At 42.4% G+C, this 21,241-nt stretch overlaps 1 protein-coding gene across 1 annotated transcript in view; it reads right to left on the minus strand.

Annotated features, from left to right (window-relative positions):
* Positions 1–20,237, minus strand: part of SH3RF2 (SH3 domain containing ring finger 2) — a 53,800-nt gene extending 33,563 nt beyond the window's left edge. Inside the window, exon 1 of the mRNA XM_026063148.1 lies at positions 19,732–20,237. Coding sequence (XP_025918933.1) covers positions 19,732–20,157 — 426 coding nt within the window. The 5' untranslated portion in view covers positions 20,158–20,237. The remainder of the gene's footprint in view (positions 1–19,731) is intronic.
* Positions 20,238–21,241: the final 1,004 nt, after the last annotated feature.

Raw genomic sequence — 21,241 nt, forward strand, 5'->3', positions numbered from 1 at the left:
AAACCTGTGAAAACAAGGCTTGAAAAGGAGTAGCACAAGCATACAGGGATGATGAGAGAATGGTTATGGTGCAAAATAAAGCAGAACATAAAAGGCATCGAGAACGAGTTATGGAAATATATTAAAAATAAGAGAAACTCTGAAGCGAAATGCGTATCTATTGCTACCTGGGGAAAGGTGAGCAAGCAATGAGATGCTAAGGAGTCTGGAATATTCTTTCTTTCCTTTGGTTAAAAAAAAATGGTGATCAGGTACTTTGTGAATTAATTTTAATGAGATGGGAGCACAAGCCAGAATAAATATCTGAAGACTATTTAGATAGGATGGATGCGTTCACGACGTTAGGGCTTGACGAAATTCACCCCCCCCCCCCCCGTGCTTAAAGAACTAGTTGGGTAATCGCCGCCCAATTAGCGATTGCCCTCGAGAGCTCCTGGGAGCCGCGGGAGGTCCCGGGAGCCGGGGGGATGTTTCAGCGTGCCGCTGCGACCCTCGCCTCCGCGCGGAGAGAGGCCAACGCGGAGCGGACGCGGTCTCTCGCGACCCTGCCCTGCGCTATGCCAAGTCCTGCGCCCAAGGGCTCTCCTCCCGAGAACCCTCCCCTCGGTCCCGGGTTCGACGCCAGCCATGTCCGAGCTGCGTGCCTCGGATGCAAACGGGAGGCCTTGCCTTTCCTCGGGCAGCTCCGAGAGGAAATGCGTGTTGTGTCCCCGAAGGGATGTCTGGTGGGTACTTGCATGGTCAGAGGTTTTTAACCCCAGAGACGTCTTTGCTAAAGGCAGACGTATCTGTTGTTTAAACTACTGAGTGCCCCCATTCCCTAGTGTCTATCCTCTATTGAGGAATTAGAGAAAATGATTATGTGTTGTTTTTTCAGCGAGTTACCCTGTAGAAACCACTGGGTGATGCTGTGCTTGCTTGAGACACGAAGCATCCCCATGCTCCAGGCGGGTGCCCCGCAGTGGGCCGTCGTCTGGTGCGACGGGTTCCTAAGCCTGTCGGGTTTGGATCTATGTCCTTTTATCCCTACAAAGTCTGTCAAGTTTGTGGCTGCCATAGGAAAAAAAAATAAAAAATCATTACATAAACTTGCAAAATGGCACTAGTGCTATCCAGAGATTTCAAACTGAATTTCAATCCTGGTCCCTCCGGCTTGTAGCAGTTTTTTTAAATGCGCTAAGTTCTTCTTTGAAATTAAGCTTTGTGGGTAATGCACAATATTTGGGTAACGTAATATTTGGCTTTAGGTGCATAACTTAGGGCTGGGTCCTGCTCTGATCTGTTTTAAGAGTGAGTTATATCTAAACAAGAAGGACTTTCATTGTATAAATGTATAACTTTAAGGATATAGCAGAATATTCAGACTATCTCTGTTCCTCTAGGCAATGCTCAGCTGCATAAGGACAAGAGATGCACCTTCTGATGGGACATGAGAGGGCTGCTAAACTGTTTCAGGTAGGTCCTGTTCAGAGTTGTTATAATATTTGAAGTGGTGTGACTGTAAGGCAAAGTTTGACGGAGATATGTGGCCCCGTTAGTAACTGCTGATTTGTCTGGAAAAGAATTTATGAGGGTCTTCTGACTCTGAGTCAACTGACGCTGACCTGCCTCGCTTTGTGGGAGAAGGGAGAGACTCTTGATGCCAGATGCGGAGCACGAGCTGCACGCTCGCGTGGTGCGGCAAACCAGGAGGACTGGGCCGCAGCTCCTGGCTGAGACTGCCTGTGTGAACAACCTGCTTCACAGCGGACAGGCAAGTCTGGCAGTCTCAGACTGAACAGAAATAAATGGAAATGGCACTTGTGGTTTGGTACCGAGACTTGGTGGGAGAAACAAGCCTAGTCAACTGTGTGTTTCCTTGGCAGGTGGCACTGGTGCCTAGCATTAGCAAATTCAAAGCTTCCTGAGGCCATCCATGTGGTAGGGAACCGTTTGGCTAATCAAATCGCTGATGTGCTTCTGGCCTGCCTCCAGAAGGCATTTCTTGTCCTAGCTGCTCTTTCTCGTGGGGTGAGAAACCTCTAGCCTTGCCAGCTCCTTTGCACAGGCTTTCCAGTGCTCTGCCCTCAACTGAGGAATGTGGCAACAACTGATGCAGTAGCTTCCCTGCAGTTTCAAGCATAAGATGAAGGATGATGGACTGTTCTTTTTTTCTCCCCTCTAAGCATGGTCATAACCTTCATTTCTTCACCTCTCCTTTAACATTTTCCTCTTACTTTTATGCCCTTTCAAATCTTACTGCTTCTTCCTTTTCAAGTTTCTCTGTAAGTCTTGTTTTCTCTTTCCCATTGTTATTTTTTTGGAACTTGCAGTGATTAATTCTTTACACGTTTATCTCTCTGCACTTTCCAGTCCTATAAACTATCCAAAATGCAACATATGAAGTTTCTTCCCATCCTGTCCCCCTGAAATCCTCTCTGCAGTTTACTTCCTTCTTCCAGATTAGGCTGAATCTATTCACTGTGAGAGATCTTTACAATCTCAGTTGTACATATATCTCTATGTCATTTCTTCCTACACCGCCTCTCGCGCCCCCCTATCTCTAGCCATTCTTCAGTTCTTAAAGCTTCCTTCCTCTCCTCCCACTCACTTCTTGCCTTTCCTTCATACAGGTTTTCTCCTGCGCCTGGCAGAGCCTCTGTCTAATTCTGTCACTCAGCAGCCCTGCACTCYGCATCTTGTCTTCTGCACTTTTCTTTCTATTCTCATTTCTACTTTCCCCTCTAGCTCTACAATTCCTCAGTCAGTTGGCAGATTCAGTCTGGGCACGTGAGACACAGACCTAACCTTGCACGTGACTTCATATAGCAGAGCACATCTATTCACTCATTGAAATTTGTTGCAAACCCTTTATGGAGGTAAATGTACAGTAGTTAATGCTAACGCTTATATGCTTCTTCAGCATCCAAAAAATATTCAATCTGCCTTTGTGCATTTGGATTTTTCCACATTATTCATGGGAAACACTTAGGTTTATGCTTAATTATACAGCAGGAGACCACAGATGAGGTTCATTTCCCTTCATCTATCAAGTAGTCAAGAATTTTTGTATTCTGGAAGTTGTTGCTAATTCTGAGCACTCACAAAGTAACATTAGTCTGTTCTTTCATTGCCATCTTGTCAAGGAATTATAATAATGCTAATAGTTCTTTGATGTATGAGAGACTGTTCACCTCTAAAGCTCATTGTAATCCAAGGAATGTCTCTGTTGGCATTATAATTCACTAGGATTTAGGATTAGAAATGGAAGTAGCTCAAATCTGGGTGCAATACAGTAGTTCATTCTTTTGTTATCACTGAGAACAGAATCAGCCAAATTTTCCCCATCCACTAGATGGGACTAGAACCAGGAGACCAGTCTTTGTTCTCCACAAACACCCAGTTAAAAACACCTCAGAATTAAAAGTTTCCAAAGGACTGATGTTGTCATGAAGTCACATATTTGATGCATATTTCTAATTTTATAAAAAGAGAACATTTTAATCATGCTGGACTGTTTCAGCACTTGATAACTGACATTTTCAAAATATGTTCTTTGGAACTGCCCAAATATTTTTTCTAATATTTTAATACTCTAATATCATCAATATTTAAAAATCAATGTCATTTTAAAATGAGGAGAAGGATTAAAAGAGCCATAGCAAAACAAAGCACTTCATTTTGGAACCAACTGAAATTAACTTGGAATTAAGTTTTTCAAGATCTTCATTTAATCAAAAACCTCTTTCACAGAATCACAGAATCACAGAATCACTGAGGTTGGAAGGGACCTCTGGAGATCATCTAGTCCAACGCCCCTGCTCAAGCAGGGTCACCTAGAGCACATTGCACAGGATTGCATCCAGGCGCGTTTTGAATATCTCCAGAGAAGGAGACTCCACCACCTCTCGGGGCAACCTGTTCCAGTGCTCTGTCACCCTCACAGTGAAAAAGTTTTTCCTCATGTTAAGATGGAAGTGTCTGTGTTTCAGTTTGTGCCCATTGCCTCGCGTCCTGTCGCTCAGCACCACTGAAAAGAGTCTGGTCCCATCCTCTCGACACCCTCCCTTCAGATACTTGTACACGTACTTGTACACGCTTTCAATTCAAATCAATTTTTTTTAAAGTCCAAGTCATTTTTTTCCAAGGTTTTACTTTGCCTTTTTAAATTTTGTTTGTCTGCTCAGATACTGAGCCAAAAAACCCCATTGATTTCTCGACTTTATTTAGGACGTAATACAAGCCTTTATCTACCCACACGGAGCTACCAATGAAGTTTTTGCTGTACAGGGTGCTTTCCTCCTCCAGAGGACTTTCACATGATATATCTTCAAACTGAAGTGTTCAGAAAGATGTACATCAGGGTCACCATTTTTTAGCATGTTCATAAGACATACAAAAGACAAAGAAAAGTAACTAAATAAACCTGCACTAAACAACCCCTGCTGAAGCTGGGAGAAGCAAGTAGAAACCCTCTATAGATATTTTCTGTCATTTCTTATCGTTCCTTATGGTGCTAAAACACAGCAGTGCTGGCAGCTCCAAGCATATCTAAAATCTGATTCTTTTCTCGGGCTTTGATTGGTTTCTGTCCACTCTTAGATTTGTACTAGATCCTCTACAAGAAATCTATTTAGCCTTATTTAAAGTAGGTTAATTGTAATGGCAGAAACCAGGGTGCTAATTAAACTCGGTGATAAAGAACAGGTGTGCCTGGAGGTAGCATGGGGCTGTGTGCGTTGCCAGTCCCGTTCCTGGGCTTGAAATGTGCCCGAGTTCCTGAGTCAGACGTGGTGTCCTTGTAGTTAAGTTTTGATGGATTTTTTCTCCTGTTAATTTGTCCAGTTGCTTTTATTAATCCAAGGCAATATTTTATTCTCGTGAGTTGGTAGTGGCAGCAAGATGTTCAGCCCAAATATTGCCCAAACATTGGGTTCAGTGTCTCTTGTTAAGTTCAGTTGGAAAAAYGCTACAAAAAGCTCCATGTAAAGCTTAATTAAAAATTGTTGAAAACCTGTGTAGAATAAATTTCTGGTTTCTGGTTATTTAATTTATTTTCAGAGTCATTCAACTCCTATCAACTTTTGCATGTGTTTAGAACCCCAAATTGCTGTCCAGTAGTGGAGAGGCAGCAAGTATGAAAAAATAATAGGCACTGGTGAATGGAAAAGATTTTTTTCCATGATGGCATGCAGTACTGCACCTCTAGTAGTACTAAATTGAAGGAAAAGAGGCATGTCTTTCACATTCTCTATGTGAAAGCTTCTAAAATTAATGGAAAGTTGAGTGAAAAAAGAGAATAATTTAGAACATTAAAGCGTCCAGAGATATTTTTCACGGTATCAAGTAGAAATAGATCAATGCCATGTTTTGGAAATATTGCAAGATCTTTGGGACTTGTCCAGTTAGAGTTTATAAACCCAAACTCATGTGTGTTTCAGGGCTGAGGAAATGCGATTTTTCTAGCTAGTGGAAATGTGTGCCTTTGATTACTGTACAGAGAATTACCTCTCTCCCCCTAAAAAGCCTTTTTCTCTGTCTCCATGGTTTGTGGTTGGTCATAACTTTTTCAGCTGCCTGCTTCTTACCCTGCTTCATTTTTTTCTATTGTTTTTTTTCCTCCATTTTTTTCTTCTGTCATGCCTGAGTGAAATATGAATCGTTCATCACAGAGCACTTCAGGAGGTATCTCAAGCTATCTGAATGGCTAGAAAACAAACTTGCCCACTCCTTGCAGTGAGTGAGGCCAGTCATCGGGGCTAGTGAATGCCTTGTAAATCTGCGTACGCAACAGTTATGAGGTTTAAGTTGAGAAAATGCAGCAGGTAAACTAAAGGCTTAAGAAACTCCATGTCACATCACTGCAATATAGTGCACAATCTTTATGCAAGATATTTTTCTCTCCTTGGCCACTGTACCACCAGAGGTGATCACAGCAGATGCACCTCAGTGTGTTTTGCCCATAGCTAGTGCATTTGAGGCTGATATGGGAGAAAAGATTTTTTATTATTATTWTTTTTTTTCTCAGCATTTGGCATCAACTGTGCTAGGGCAATCATCCAACACATCTGAGTCTCCCTCCATACAAAACAAAGAAGCAAATTAAAAATGTGTATGTGCGTGTGCAAGGAAGCAATTCAAAGCATCTCTTCATAGCTGGGGGAAATGCACACTATAATTATCTTAAATGAACTAGTTATAACTTCCTTGTTAGTGACACTGGATTATTATAAGATCACRCAATCACAGCACTGGTATAAAAAAAGGGCAGGGGGTTGACCAGAGAGATGCATCAAAACTTGCCAGGGAAGGAAGAAAAACATAGTTAGGAAGAACAATGAAGTGAAGAGATTTCTGGCTAACGCTGTGAGCGTTCATAAACCTTGTCCCAGGCAATTCCATTTAAAACCACTGTGACAAGCAGCATGACCCGGTTGGTGATGCTGTCCATTTCCATGAACAGAACAGACTGCGATACACAGAGATGGGCGTGAGAATGAGGCTCTAAACCTCTCTGCAGTTGGGAGCCAATTACTCTTTCATCCCATTTCCAAGCAAGGCTCACCGCAAATAACTTCAGTGAGACCAAGCTAAGGATGTCAGAGTGGATTCCTCCCGCTTCCCAAATAGTCTCACTCCAGTAATGTCAACAACTGTATAGGTGAGCATAAGGAATGGATGACGAATGATTTCTTTGAATAGCCTATTGTTCGTTTTCAGGTGTGCTCTCTTCTCAGGGCTATTTCTATGGGCCTGGGTCAATGCTAGCAGAGAACTGGAGTGTGTCACAGAAAACTAGCATTGCCCTTGTGAAGGTGGTGTATACACACAGACTATTGCTCTAAGGCCATTTCTTCCTCTGCTGTAAACTTTCATTCTAGTCTAGCAGTGTTAAAACAGCCTTGGTGAGCTAAAAATCAGGCCACAGGTCTGTGTTTTGGTAGGTGGTAGTGTCCACCAGGGAAAAACTGTACAAATACTTTGTTTACCCTGATTTGCTGTCTTCCAAAGGGGAAGAAAATATGTTTCAGTAGGAATGAGCCTTACAAACACTGTTTTTTTTTTTAAATGTATTTTGGACATTTTCTTACTTCATCAGAAGTGAATGCACCTCAGTTTGACAGCAACGTTTTAACTGGCCATCCACGTAACCCTCATGTAGCTCACTGCTGATTTAAGAGGTGGAGACAGATTCATGAGGCTGAAGGGACTTTTGGCAGGTTTGATTAGGAATTGTCTCAGACAAGTTTGGACTTGCACCCAGGTGGTTTTCCTAGCTCTGATTTTAGTAATGCTACAAAGGGAATGCCCTGGAGTTGCTCTTCCCTGCGTCTATTCCCTAGAATACAGAAAGCCATCGCAAGCTTGCGGTCTCCTCCCAGACGGACAAAATGTCTTTGCACTAAATAATAAGGGCCTGATTCTGATCTCAGTTTCATGGGTGTAACTTCACTTGCAGGAAGGCAATTATTCCCAAGGGTCTTGTGTATAAGAAAACAGATTCGTGTGCTAAACGTCTGTAGAGCACTGGCTTCTGAAGGGCAGAAATTTTAGTAGCACTTGGAGAACTGCTCTACATTGAATGTTAAGGAATTAGGCTTCAGTCATTGTCAGGCTGGAAAAAAAACAGCTGACCAGAAATAAAACTGGAACATCGTAAATGAGCTGTGAAAAGCAAGGCCAGCCCCAGATGTGTCTCCCAAGAAGTCTGGCAGGACATTGAGAAGCAGAGATGCTGCAGAGTGGAGATGTGGTCGTTCTTTAGTGCATGGTCCTGAGCCAAAATGGAAGGTGACACACTGCCATGCTGTGCTTGCAACTCTGTATTCTGTTCCAGCACTGCATTTTTTGTGCAAAAGAGTTAAATATCCATGCTGTGCAGAGGCAGTGATATTGCTGTAGATGCATGATTTCTATAACACATAACAGCCTCCTTGAGAAGAACAAATTATTTCTAGGATGGTGCTAATCTTTGCCAGGAAGAAAAGAAATCCAATCCTGGATGTCTTCCAGTTTGATTTCTCTCCCACTAGACACTTTGGGTTCAATTTGCAAGTGTGGTTTTTTTTTTTTTTTGAGCCTCTAATTCCTTGGAGCTATCTGGAACTTTTCTGGCATTTGTTAGAGGTGACCAAAATCCACCTATGCTGAGGACTGCACCTTAGGAATGCTGGGAGCTGGTAGTTAAGACTCATTTTTAAGAGAAACATGTAAAGTTGGATCCTGCCTGCCTCTAACTGCACCATACTGGCTCTGTGCCTGGTAAGCAGGAGTCCAAGTATAGTTTAAATATTAAACTCTACTGAGGTATTTGAAAGACCCCCCTGCCACCCGCCTCCGAAAGCCACTGAGGAGTAAAGAAAAAGTATCAATATCAAAGGATGGAGGAAGCTCTTCCTACTTAACATTTCTCCTTGTATTTAAAGAATTCCTACAAGGCGTAAAGAGGTGATATGTAATAGGTGAAAGCACCTTTCACTGCCTGAGATACCAGAGCTGAGCACTAGAGATGTTTAAGGCTGGCAGTAGAAGTGTTAGGGCATATTTCCTCCCTGCTTTGGCCTGGGGTGACCAAGAGCATCAGGGAAGAGCGCACAGCCCCTGTAGTGAAGAGGAGCCTGTGCTGTGACCTGAAAGGAGGTGCAACAGAGCAAGCGAGTTTTGCTTATTATTAGTTTGCATGTAACTAATATTTGGTCTTCATGATATTTATCAGCGATATTAAAAGCAAGCGTTCGCCAGCTGTTGTGATCTGTTTGTAGTTCCTTTGATTGCTTAGGAATCTGCGTCACAAGGACAACTGGCCTCTTCTCCCAAAACCTGTGTTTATGTGAGCAATCCAGAGCTGCACGAGTAGCTGTTTAGGCCTGTGTATCTATCGTGTGTGCATATGTATATGTGATTTTCGCTGTGGGGACCTTGGCAGTGCATGTGACAGGCTGTTTCACTGCACAAATGGAAATATTCCAGAATATATGAAGCGAGTGGGAAATGGAAAGCTTGTGCTCTGACCCAACCGTGTAGCCTAACAGATCTCAATGACAAGAGCTAGACAGCCAGCTGTCACTGCTGTCATTTATATTATGGTATTACCTGGAGGCCACCACTGAGGTTACGACTGTGCCAGCCGCTGTACAAACATCGTAACAAGCAGTTCTTGCCCTGAAGAGTAAGTAATCTAAAAAGACAGTAGAGATGAAGGGTGGGGTGAAGGAAATATTATCCCTGCTTTATGTTTGGGGAATATTGGCAGGCAGAGTTTAAATGATTTGCCCAAAGGCAAACAGGAAGTCCAGAGCAGATCTGAGAGCAATATCCAGGCTGTATTCATGATGAATAGTGATTTAATTACTGTAAATGGAGAGCTGGTTTTTATTTACATATTGACTCCAAAGGAAACACTTTTTTGTAAAGAAAGGTAAACTGTAAAAACTACCCTTCATTTTGATTACTAACTTTTTGCAAGCATCCCTTAACATCATGCTAAAGATTGACTGCATTTTAGATGGGTCAAATGAGTCCTACATCCGTTTCCTTTGTGTGATCAGTTAGCACAGTTTTTAGGGCTCTTTAGGATCCGGTTGGATTGAAAGAGCTATTTGAATGTAAATTAATTGCCATTACAATTCTGTTTTTCTGCTTTTCAACAGAGGAGATAACTTCAACCTTGTCACATAGAACAAAACCATCAAAAGTGAACTTGTCATTTCAATCTTTTCATATAATTATATTCTGAGGATTCAGACAGTTGGGTGCTTTCTGCATTATTTCTCCCCTAAGGAGGACTGCTAGCATCTTCCAAGCACAAACAGACTGTTTGTGCACCAGGGAGAACAAAGCCAGTCCTCCTGTTAATGTGCCGTCATGGAGCTCACCAAATCTGCCTTATTTCCTTTTCAAGTCTCTGAGACATAAGGCTAAAGCTGCTTGTGGCTAAAGCTAATGAGACACACTGAACCCTTGTGTGAGCAGGTGCTCACTCATGGGGAAGCTGGAGATGTAAATTAGATGGATTTAACTGAATATGGAAAACATTGTCTTAAGTTACAGGTGTAAGTGGGTGTAATTTACAGACTAAAGAGATGAAAAGCAACCAAAGGATTATGGAAAAGCTTGTATTAGAGCCTGTCACTGAGGCTTATAGGGCTAATTTCTCTGTTGCTACATTTGTGCACCTCCACAGTTGTTTATGGTGTGACATCAGTGGTAAATGGGAGCACTTATATAATCTTCTAACTAATATGCTTTTGATATGCAACCACATCAAAACTACGTCACTTCTGAACTTTGTCTATTGTCATTCTGGTTCTGTACTGCAGAGGTGACATGGAAAATGGGAAAAATGATTAAAGAAAATACAGAGCAGCTTTTATCACAAAGAAGCTCAGAGAATTCTACATCCAGAAATTGCATGACTCATTGCTGAAATGCACCCATCCCTGAGGTGGAACGCATCAGCTATTTCTCAGTAACACTTCACAATAGCTCCAGATGAGGACAATGCCRTATTAGGATTACTTTGTGTGAAACCACAGGGAGAGACTTTCAGGGAGGCAGAATTAGTGCCAAGACACATGTAATGCAAGAATTACACCTGGATTTGGCTTCATTTCATAAATGCACATTCCTTTGTGCAGACAGCGTTATTAGGCAAAGGCAGATCAGGGACAGGCCTAAGAAGTCATCTTTTCTTGAGGAGGAAAAGGAGAAGAGATTGTCGGGGAAAGGATTGTCTGTAGTGAGGAACCACCTCATGAGGGGCACACTAAGTTTGCTGTTGGTGGTATCTACAGCAGCTGCGTCTGAGCTGCAGTGTCTGCATGAAACTTTACGCCTCTTCCATTCATGGTTATTGCTATCAGATTTTTTTGTCTCTGCTGCTGTCAGCAATCTGGGATAGTGTTTAAGTTGTGTGTCATGGTTTTAAGTCTCATCGAAAACAAAATGTGTCAGCCCTCAGCATGCCCAGTCATGATGCTTTGTGCTTCAGAATCACAGTTCTTAGTAATGGCTATTTAAAATACAAATAAGAAATCGGTATTCTATTTCTGTTCCTAGATATGAGCCTTATTCTCCGTTCCTGCTATTTCACTAGGTCTCCTTTTGCTAGAAAAAGGGAAATACACTAACTTCTCCTATCACCTAATGCTACCAAATGCCAGGAGTAACAGTGCTCACTTGCTTGAAGGGACACAAGAACTAGAGATGATGGATGCTTTCCAAGTCCAAGCTGTCCTGGTGGAGGGAATGGAGCACTGTGGACTGAACTAGTCACTGCTCCACCTGCTCAGTGCGAAGTTAGCAAGCTTGCAAAATGTTGGTGTCTTTGTGCCCTGTTCTTACCACTGTTAAAAACTGACAGAGCCTTGCACCTTCTGTTTTCCCTACAACCAGAGATTTTGTTTTCATATTATTTCAGAGAAGTTCTTAATGATGGTACATCTTTCCATTACTCTGCAACCTCCCCTTAGCAGGCATTTTGATGGTAAATTGATGATCATCATGAAGTTGATGATCTGCTGGGCCTTGCGTCAACACTAGCTCCAGATTAAAGAGCTCATTGTCTGCATGGTCTTGCGTGTGTTTACTCTTATCCAGATCGGGTGTAAGAAAAGAAGCCATTCTTCTCCTTTCTGTATTTCCATCTCCTAAATGAGACAAATTCTAGAACTGAGTTATGCAAGATCCAAGCAAACATATTTGGGTTTTTTTTCCAAACAGGCTTGTTTTTTCTTCTCTGCAAAGCTAATAGGAAATTCTGGGTACATCAGCTGTCTGAGACCCAAAGCAAAGCCTCTCAAAGTGATCTTATTTCTAAAGGATAAATATTTCTCTCTTTTAAAACCAGAACCCTAAATTGTGTCCCCGATCCTGGTATCAAAACAAAATGGAGGTTTCCCCAAATCAAGTAAAAGGTAAGCTCAAATATCTACTTTACAAGTTCCTGAGGAAAAGTGTTAAAAAATATATATATATATATTCATTTGTACAGTGCCTTGCCCAGTGGAGTCCTGATGCTAAATGGAGTTTGACTACCAGAAAAATAATAACAAAACAAAATCCAGCATTTAAGAGGAAGCACTTTAGTTTAGTGAGAAGAACACAGAAGTAAAGAGCAAGAGAAGAGCTGAAATTGAAGCAATGGGTCAGCGTTKTTCTTGTCAAGATCTAGCCTCCTCTTCTTTCAGATCATTTTTTAGCGTCGCCTCTGGACTGTAAGCATAGCTGACACAGGAATGTGCCTTTTTCTTGTCCCCTCCCTTCAGAGATGACAATTACAAAGTCAGTCCAGAGGGCTGGAGCTTCATGGTCCTCAAGATGACGGCTAGCTACCAGTGGGGAAAGCTTAGCAGAGAGAGGACGAAGAGTCTCAGACTTTCAGCCTCCTCGCTGACCGCGATGTTTAATAGGTGAACATACTACACTGCAGAAATCCTGTTATTCTATTCTTGACTTGCCATCTGAGTCTGACTCATTGCCTTGGTAACAAATTAAAACACTTTTATGTGTTTGCAGTTCAGTACCTAATTTTGTAAAACCAGGGAAACTGGCTCCTGATATTTCTCAGTGGCGGTCATTTTGCTTTTTCTTACCACGCAATATCACCTTAGAACAGCCCTTTTCCATTTGTATTCCTGATTCACTTGGAGAGGAATCTTGCTGCTCCTGTCATGTAGAGCCATGTCAGAATTTCCCTGATGCTAAACGGAAAGAGTTCATAAGGAAGCTTCTGGACAGCATTAAATGGCTGGGGAATAGTCATTAGTATTAGTAGCCAACATTTGTGCAATTCATAGGGAAGCAACTGTGAGCTGATCTGTGACAAAAGAAAGATAAATATCACTGCAGGCTTTCCAAGCTCCCAGTAATGAGGTTGGTCAAGGAATTTTTTGTCCACTGCTATTTGCCAGATTCATTAGCTAGGAGTCTTGTTCCCCCTTTCAAAGCACAGAGGAGAGTTTGCCAGTAACCAAAGCGTAGGTTTTAACCATTGCAGGACTATTACACACTCATTCCAACTCTGTGCAGAAAATGCCTATCACTTCATCCTGTCCTGACTTGAGTATAATAGGGGCTCCTCATATTTTAAGTGAAATTGGGTGTTCCATCCTTCTTCCTAATCAAAACTGTGTTTTATTTTCAAGCTTTTTCACGGGGAACCTGAAATAATTCTTGTTCCCTAACTCTGAGGCTGTAGTTTTGCTTTACGCCCCTCTTGAATAAAAGAGAACGACTGGCTTGCTACCACGCTGTGTGCAACACCAGCCGGTTTTTCAGTGTCTGCAGCAATGTTCATAGCTACCATAAAGCTTCTTGTTTCTGTGCTGTTGAATCTGCCACATCTTTTGGGGTGCATATTGTCAGGCACTCAATATTGAAGGGATCGACTGTCTCCTTAAAGTACATGCAATATGCTAAAACTATATGCAACAGAGGAAAAAGACATACAGTGATAAATTTATAGAAGGTGCAAGCTGGCAGTGGGGAAACAATTAGTCAAAGCACACTTAGCTCTTTTTTTAGAATGAGACAAATTCTGATAGTTGTGGAGGAGAACTGGGGTAAATCCTTTCTCCCAGATGGTCACAAGGCCACACAAAATTTTTAGCAGAAGAAACCGGTTTCATCTTCAGCTGATGGAACAGCTGGACATGGCATGTGCTCTGCGGTGCAACAGCCTGCCCCGTAAGCCACTGCCTGTAGCAGCTGCTAGACAGCAGGAGCATGTTTTCCCTTTTCAGAGGAAAAGGAGCTGGTGCCACCTCCTAAGCCAGAGTTAATGCGTATTTGTAGGAGACCCCTTTTTTGTAATGTATGCTCAGCATTTGTCCAGCCCAAGCCTGATGTGACTTGCGTTATTCAGTCATTACCGCGACTGCATAGGAACTGTTTGTTTTTGGGGAGGGATGTTGCACAGTGAGTGGGTCAAAAAACGTGTTTGCTCCTGCTAGGAGCAAACATGAAGGTCGCTTTGAATAAGGTTTTAAAAAGATCCAGCAATCTAAATCCTGTTTGTCAAATTGAAAAAGGAGTTGGAGATGTTTCTGGAGGAGAAGAAAATACCAAGGCACAGTCACTATTTATAGATGCCTGTGTGAAGGTGGCGACGTTGGAGTGTAGCATATTTTTATCCCAATAGGGGAGGTATCTGTCTATCTCCCATAAAATGCTGGAGGGGGATGTTACAGCACTCAGTTCATGCAATGAGAAAATAGCATAAGTCACAGTTTAATTCGTATGTTCTGTGTTTTCCAAGGGCAAACTTTCATACTCTGAATTTTTCTCCTCTGGCTCACTTTGCCCCTGTATTTGTTGCATTACAAAGTTCACCATCCAAGTAGCTGTTTAGTGGCCTGGACAGATTATTACTGTGTGTAGGGTATAGTTTAGGTCTGCTACTCATCAGGGAAGCGTGGTAGTTTTGTATATACTTCAGCACGCAGCATCTCTCCGTTCTTCTCACCAGTGGCAAAATCATGTTTAGTTTATATTAGGGCTGAAGCCAGATAAGACGGATACTTTAATGTAAAAAGCAACCACATCTTGCACATGCTAGGGGAGATTCTTACGAGTTCAAAGGCTTCCATGTAAATTACTTACGCATTCACCTCCTAGCAAACCCTTTTATTCTTGAATTCCAGACAGTTTATTATGTGGAGATCCTGAAAAATCCAAAGTCTTGTCCTCTCTGCATAGACGTCAAAGATCTTAAAACCTGGCCAGACTTCTCTGGAATAGTTTAATGGGCAGTGCTAATTTGTCTTAGTGCAATACTTGCTAAGTGGCTGCGCTTTCAYGGTATCTTTCAGATACTCTTTTGTGCATGCACAGCTGTATCCTGGATATGCACTACTCTGTCCATATATACACAACCAGAAGGCACCCATCCTACATTAGTATGTAGGAAGTACCTTCAAAGGTGATTTAAATGCTACCAGATAAGAAATAATTTGGGATGGGCTGTAACTAAAATATTCCCTAAGTTTTTTAGGACTTTGTGAAATTCCTGACTGCAGCCTATATCATATATTATTGATAGTATTATTTTAGCAGCTCTGCTGGCTCCTGCTTGCACTCTACGCTTGGAATCATATGATCTCTTGGCTTGCTTGATGATGATGGGATTTATTTTGTTTTTTGGCTTCATGGATGCTCCTGAACTCATGAGGATGAAGAGCAACAAGCTGGCAAGAAAATGTCTCTGCTGAGAGGAGAGACTTCTGTCAAACTTGTGATTTTTCTCTGCTCCATGAAGTAAAGGAAATTTATTTATGGAATAACTTCTTTGTTGAAAGCAAAACATGTCTTGTATCCTACTTTTGATGATGTATCTGCTGCAATGCAGCACGGTGCATATTATATAATTTTATTTGCTGTGTAGTATGCTGTAGTATATAATATTAATGATAATTAGTAGTCTGTGCAAATTGGGGCAGTCTTTTGCTGGAGATCACATGGCCCTCTAATGCAGTTGCAAATGGGTGCTGCATTTAAGTGCACCCAGGGAAGCAACTGTGGTGGTGGTAACTGTGACAGAGCAGGATTGCACAGTAGTTGTTCTCACAGTGATTCTTGGAAAAAAAAGTGGGTATTTGTAGCATGAAATGAAGGATCGTCTCTAAATGCTATTCATTCCACTGGGGACCTTTCCATCAATTTCAGAGTGCCTTGGGTTAAGTCCAGAGGGAGGGGTGTCTAAAACTAAACAATGAACTCGGTGCCCCCCAAAATGCTACTGTYGCAAAGACTATGTGTATACGAGCTGAAAAATCCCCTTCGGGATAATTTGCACCCCGCTGCAAAAGCAGCGATGAGGTCAGCTCCTTCAGTTTGGCCGCGTGCAAAACACTTCTCGCAGATCCAGCCCGTAAGCGGCTTGCCGAGAACGGGAAGAGAGCTGTTTACTGCGCGGCAGGAATGCGCTGTCTGCGCGGTGGTGAAAGATAAAAGATTGGAATAGGGCTGGGGAGGTGCTGGGGAGGAGATGACACGACAGAGCGGGCGTGTGGGCGTGCGGGTTTGCCTCCTGGTGCATACGGCTACGCTGGGGTAGAGGACGGGTGGGGAAAGTWAAATGTTAATAATACTCCCCAGGAGTTCTACATAACGTTTGCAAAATGGCTGTTGGTACCGCATGCGCTGTTTTGCATCAGATGGGCAATCTCGGAAATGAAAAGTAGTCCCAGATTCCCTCCTAGGAACAGGTTATTCTTTCGCACAAGAACTAATAGCTGTTTTTCAGACATCTCTAACAGAGGAAAGGGAATTAGTTGAATTGCCATAACTCATCATTTGAGTGCAAACAATTAGGCTGAATTCAAGAAACTCRAGAGTCCTCTGTGCATCTGGCCAGCAGATTATACTAGTTATCATTGAACACTTTTTTCCCCTTGTTTTGGTGTTTTTTGATAATCAGGTCGTTTTAAGAACACTGTCAAAGCCTTGAAGAGGAAGAGAGAAGACAGAGCTATCTTGTCAGAAGCTTAAGCTTACTTTTCTACAAAAGATGTCTAAAAATACCTGTAAGACTAGACTGCTGTTTTGGGAGATGTCTTTGTGCTTGTTAAACGATAATAAGAATAGGGTTTTGGAGGTCTTAAGCCCATGGAAAGATATCAGTGGGATTTAGTAAAGGATCCTTTATTGTCCTTTAACTTAAAGTCTCAAAATATTTTATGAATATCTGCCAACATTAACTTCTTAAGAGACCCTCCCATGGGAGGTCAGCCAACCACAGTCTGGCTGGAGCCAGCCCGAGTGCTGTTTGTGGTGTCTCAGCTGCTTCTCGCAGCCAGGCTGGAGAGGTGGAGGGTGCTATCCAGATGCCCACAGCGCTAGTAAGTGCAGTGACCGCAAAACCACCTTCCCTCCTTATTTGCTGAAAATCTAGTACCACTTTGTTCCATAGAAGCTGACTGCAACAAAAGTATCTGCTCTTAAGTCCAAATTGTTTGGAGGCCTCTGATTATCCAGATTACTTCAGTGATAAAAACACTTCAATTCRAGCACTCCATGTTGCGAGGAGAAGACAAGCCATCGCTTATTACTTCCTTGTATCTTTATACCACAGGCACTTCCAAGACGACTCCTTGCTACTCTCAGATCAAGAGCTGCATATTACCAGGCTTCAGTTCAGGGAAGGGGACATATGCCTTAATATCCCACTGGAGCAGCTATATAACGTGTGGTCCATTCTGCATGTATTTAAAACCACCAAAACCAAAATGTGACTAATATTTTGCATTCTTCACCTTGCAGCTGAGGATTTCAAAGTGTTTTATAATTAATTAACTAATTAAGTCTGAGAGCATTTCAGTGTAATGTACTTTTACGTCCTTTTGTCACACAGGCATAGGAAGTTAAAGGACTGTCCCAGTGTTACTCACTAAAGCTAGACAGAGCTGGTCGGGAGAATCACAGTCCTGTTGCTGAGACCTCTCTCCTCACTGTTTCTGCTGATTCCCAAGAGTTTGACCTTAAAATGTTTTGGGGAGCTGCAAGTAGATGAATGTCACCATTATATAATAACAAGTTTGTACCTGCCCCGAGACCTAGTAAGAGAAATGTGAAATGTATGAGAGAGAAGGAAAAAAGATGAGCACATTTGTGCTTTTTATCTTGGGCTTGGGGCTTGCAGCTGGGAAAATTACAAACCTTTCCATTTTAGGTTGAAATGCAGCCCATAGCGATAGTGGCTGAAAACTACTGCCCCTGATGATTCCTGCCTTGTGTGAACCACATTAGCGACTAATTCCAGCTCCTGGTGGAGAGCTCTTTTATATCAGAGAGATGCCTAATTGGCCATGGCACTGCTTATCACAGGAGCTGGAAACCTTAATGAAGGGGGCGCAGATTAGCTGGTAATGGAGGCTGAGGTGCCACGCGGCATTTTCTGGATGAGAAGTGTGTATGGGTTGTTGTCGAGGGAAATTTGCGCAGCCACTACTCAGCTGCTGTTATTCTGTGGCTAGATATCTCCAGGCTGCGGAGCTAGCTAACCTGTAACCTGCCCTGCCGTCCCCCACAGTCACCTCTCACTTGAAATGATAATGTGAATAGGAGATCGTTCCCTTGTTGTGCTGTGTCTCCCATCTTCCCCTTCTCCCCAAATACTACCTAAAGAGCATTGCTCAGTGCCTTTGGGGATTGAGCTAAGTTTCATCTCAGTTAAAACATAATTTCTGGCCGCACAGATGTATGCAAGAGAGCTGGATGACATCTTCCAGGCTGGCTTCTCGCACTTCTTATCTGGCCCGTGCACTCCCTTAATGCCCAGGGAGACATAACTGTACGTACTCGTAAGCTACCGAGCCAGGCAGGTCTCCTCAGCGGGAGCTGCAGGTTGGCAGATGTCTTCCCCCTTCGCGCAGCCGAAGAGATCCTGGGATCTCTGAGCGTCTCTTGCTGCAGAGGCAGCCAGGCGCAGCACGAGCGGCAGCACAAGCCTACCTGTGTTGCCTAGAGCCTTGCTGTGCTTCTGCCCGGTCCTAAAAAAATCAGTGTATGAAAATGAGAGAAGCAAAGGATCTTGGTAAGGACTGCAACAGGAATAAAAATAACTATTATTTTTATTGAGCACCACCAAGACTGGGCTGGAACTGAGGCATGGACAGAAAAAAAAAATCCCTACGCTTGTTGTTGCTGCCCGCGCTAGAAGGGACTTGAGTTCATACATTTCAGAGCCACACTGCCACATTTTCTAATGGGAGAACCTGAGACCTGAGCTCCAAAGATACATCTTTTTGCTGTGTGGTACATCCAAGATGACTTATCAACACCACAGAGATTCCTTAGGATACATATACCACATTGTACTCACACGAGGTACAGTGTACTTTACTGTATGCACTTCTGTACCAACAATACAGGCAGGTATGTACATTTATATTGTGCAGGCAAATATTTGTCTGTAAGTTTATATCTCCGCAATTCTGAAAAATACTCTGAGATTTAACAATCATTTGAGTTATGCATTTGAATATTGTGAAAAGCTTTTTAGAGACTTTATACAGAGAATACTTCAGATGGGAGAAATGGAATTCCAGGAATATAATGCAGGTAAAATGAAACCATGAGTCAATCTCACCCCAAATTCAATCTGAGCCAAGCTGCTTTAATAACATGACTTAATTATTTAAGAAAAGTTTTAGTACTCTTATAGAAAATGACAGTAACAACTTAGAATTTTAAAATTAACCTAGCAAGTCAGTCCCTAGATAAAATAACAAGTAACTCTTTTCAAATTTGTCATTAGTTAATCTCAAAGTGTTTTGCCAAGGATTTAAGTGTCATTATGTCCTCTCCCTCTTTTTTAACGGATGGGGAAACTGAGGCTCAGAGAAGTGAAATACCCTTCTCCACCTCTAACGTTTACAGCTTTGCACTTACTGACTTAATTGCTATCAATCAAAAATCAATATGTTGCCTGAAATTTGGAGCATCTAAAATGCCTCCCCCGAAAGTCAGGAAGCACCTGAAAACTCCTGAGAAAAACAGCTGCTGTGAAGTTTTTGTAAGGAGAAAGACAAGTTGTTTTTGAATAAGCTTGAGAGTCAATGCAATTACTGTTGTGACAAACTCAGAATAGCAAATATCACAGGGAAATAACAGCCGGATTTGCAAACAAATGAATGATCTCTTACTTAAAACATTTCTGCAAAATTAGTAACATGAAGGTTTCATAGCTCTTAGCACACAATATTATAACTTTCTATGTTTATGGAAATAGTAAAAAATGTGGACTCTCCTTACCCCTTCCATGTGGATCCTGGGATTTGGTGCCAGCCTAAATTGATTAAGTTGTAAACCTCTCGGGAGTCTCCTGATGGAGGCAGGGGAGGAYAGGACCCCAGATCTTTGAATTGAACCAAACCTCGTAACATTCTGCCCACATCTGACACCATCCAGTAAGCGAATTAGGAGCAAGTTGGACGGCAGCTGTTCGATGCTGCAGAGGACGAGAGTCCTGCACTCTGGGCACCTGAGTTCCTTCTGGGATTTCAGGATCCTCTGCAGACACGGCTTGCAGAAAGTATGCTGGCATGGTAGCACCTTAGCTGTGGCGTCTAGCTTTTCAAAGCACACAGGACACTCCAACAGGTCAAGTAAAGCTAAATCATCCATCTTCAGCGAAGAACTCCTGTCACAAGCAGAGCCAGAGACATCCACATGACACATTCACCAGAGCAGGCTGAGACTTCTTTCTGCACCCTCGAAAATGACACCAAAATCCTAGGCTCAGGCAACCATCCTGCATGAAGGAAAAGGGAGGAGGAAAAAAAAAGAGCAGAACTTGACTGCTACAGTATGTAATATATCCCACCTACATTGCAAAGCAGTGCCTCACGAGCCAATTTGCAAATGTATACTTTGCGCTCGCATCCAAGTTTGAAGTGAGTCATTTATGATTCAGTACTAGCAAGAAGAACTGTATTCAGACTCATGCCAGCTGCAGAAGAGACCCAGGTTCTGTTCACTGGGGCAGATAAATAACTGTAGCTCCGATGAGGTAACCTAATTCATGCCTATCAGCCAAAGCAGAGATGACTGAAACAGGACAGGTATGTTCATTCTTACTCATGCTGTTAGCAAAGTTTTCTTTAATGCTGTCTGTTCTGTAGAACGTAATTGACAGTGCAGTGAAAATTTTAGCAGCTCAGGAGATAAGATGCTCTGATAAACATCAGATTGAACCTGTTTACTCTCAGCTCTAGTTTAAAGCAGCCGTTTGTTGCACACAGTCCCTYGTACACCTACACATTGCCTCATTTTTAAGATGAGTCCTAATTAAGCTTTCTATCTACCAATTTTGACAGCAGTTCTATAAAAAGTCATTTAAACACAAATATTATCCTTTTTTACCTGGGAGAGACATTAGGAGATCTGCAGTGACATMCTCACCTACTTTGGCTGCCTTGGTTCTCTAAAGCAGCCCAGGAAGATTTTTCCTCCCACAACACGAAGTCACTCAACCTGTTTAGCTCCTTTAAGAACTGCAAGCTGATTTAAACTGAAGCATATACAACTCCTGGATTCAAGTCATGACTTGTGAAAACAGTATAGTTCCTTAGCGCACAGACAAGACTCAGTGTTGCTGCGTTTTAGTGTGTGTGCTTGTGAAATCTAATGAGAGCCTGTTTACCAGAAATATTTTCCATTCCAGTGTTAAAACGAACGTTGACCGCACTGAAGCCTCCCTTCTGAAAACAGCGTAGCACGTTTGCCCGCATTAAACACGAAGATTTTCTAAGGTGCTTTGCCC

This window comes from Apteryx rowi, unplaced genomic scaffold, assembly GCF_003343035.1.
Source record: "Apteryx rowi isolate R43461 unplaced genomic scaffold, aptRow1 scaffold_2, whole genome shotgun sequence".
NCBI lineage: Eukaryota > Metazoa > Chordata > Aves > Apterygiformes > Apterygidae > Apteryx > Apteryx rowi.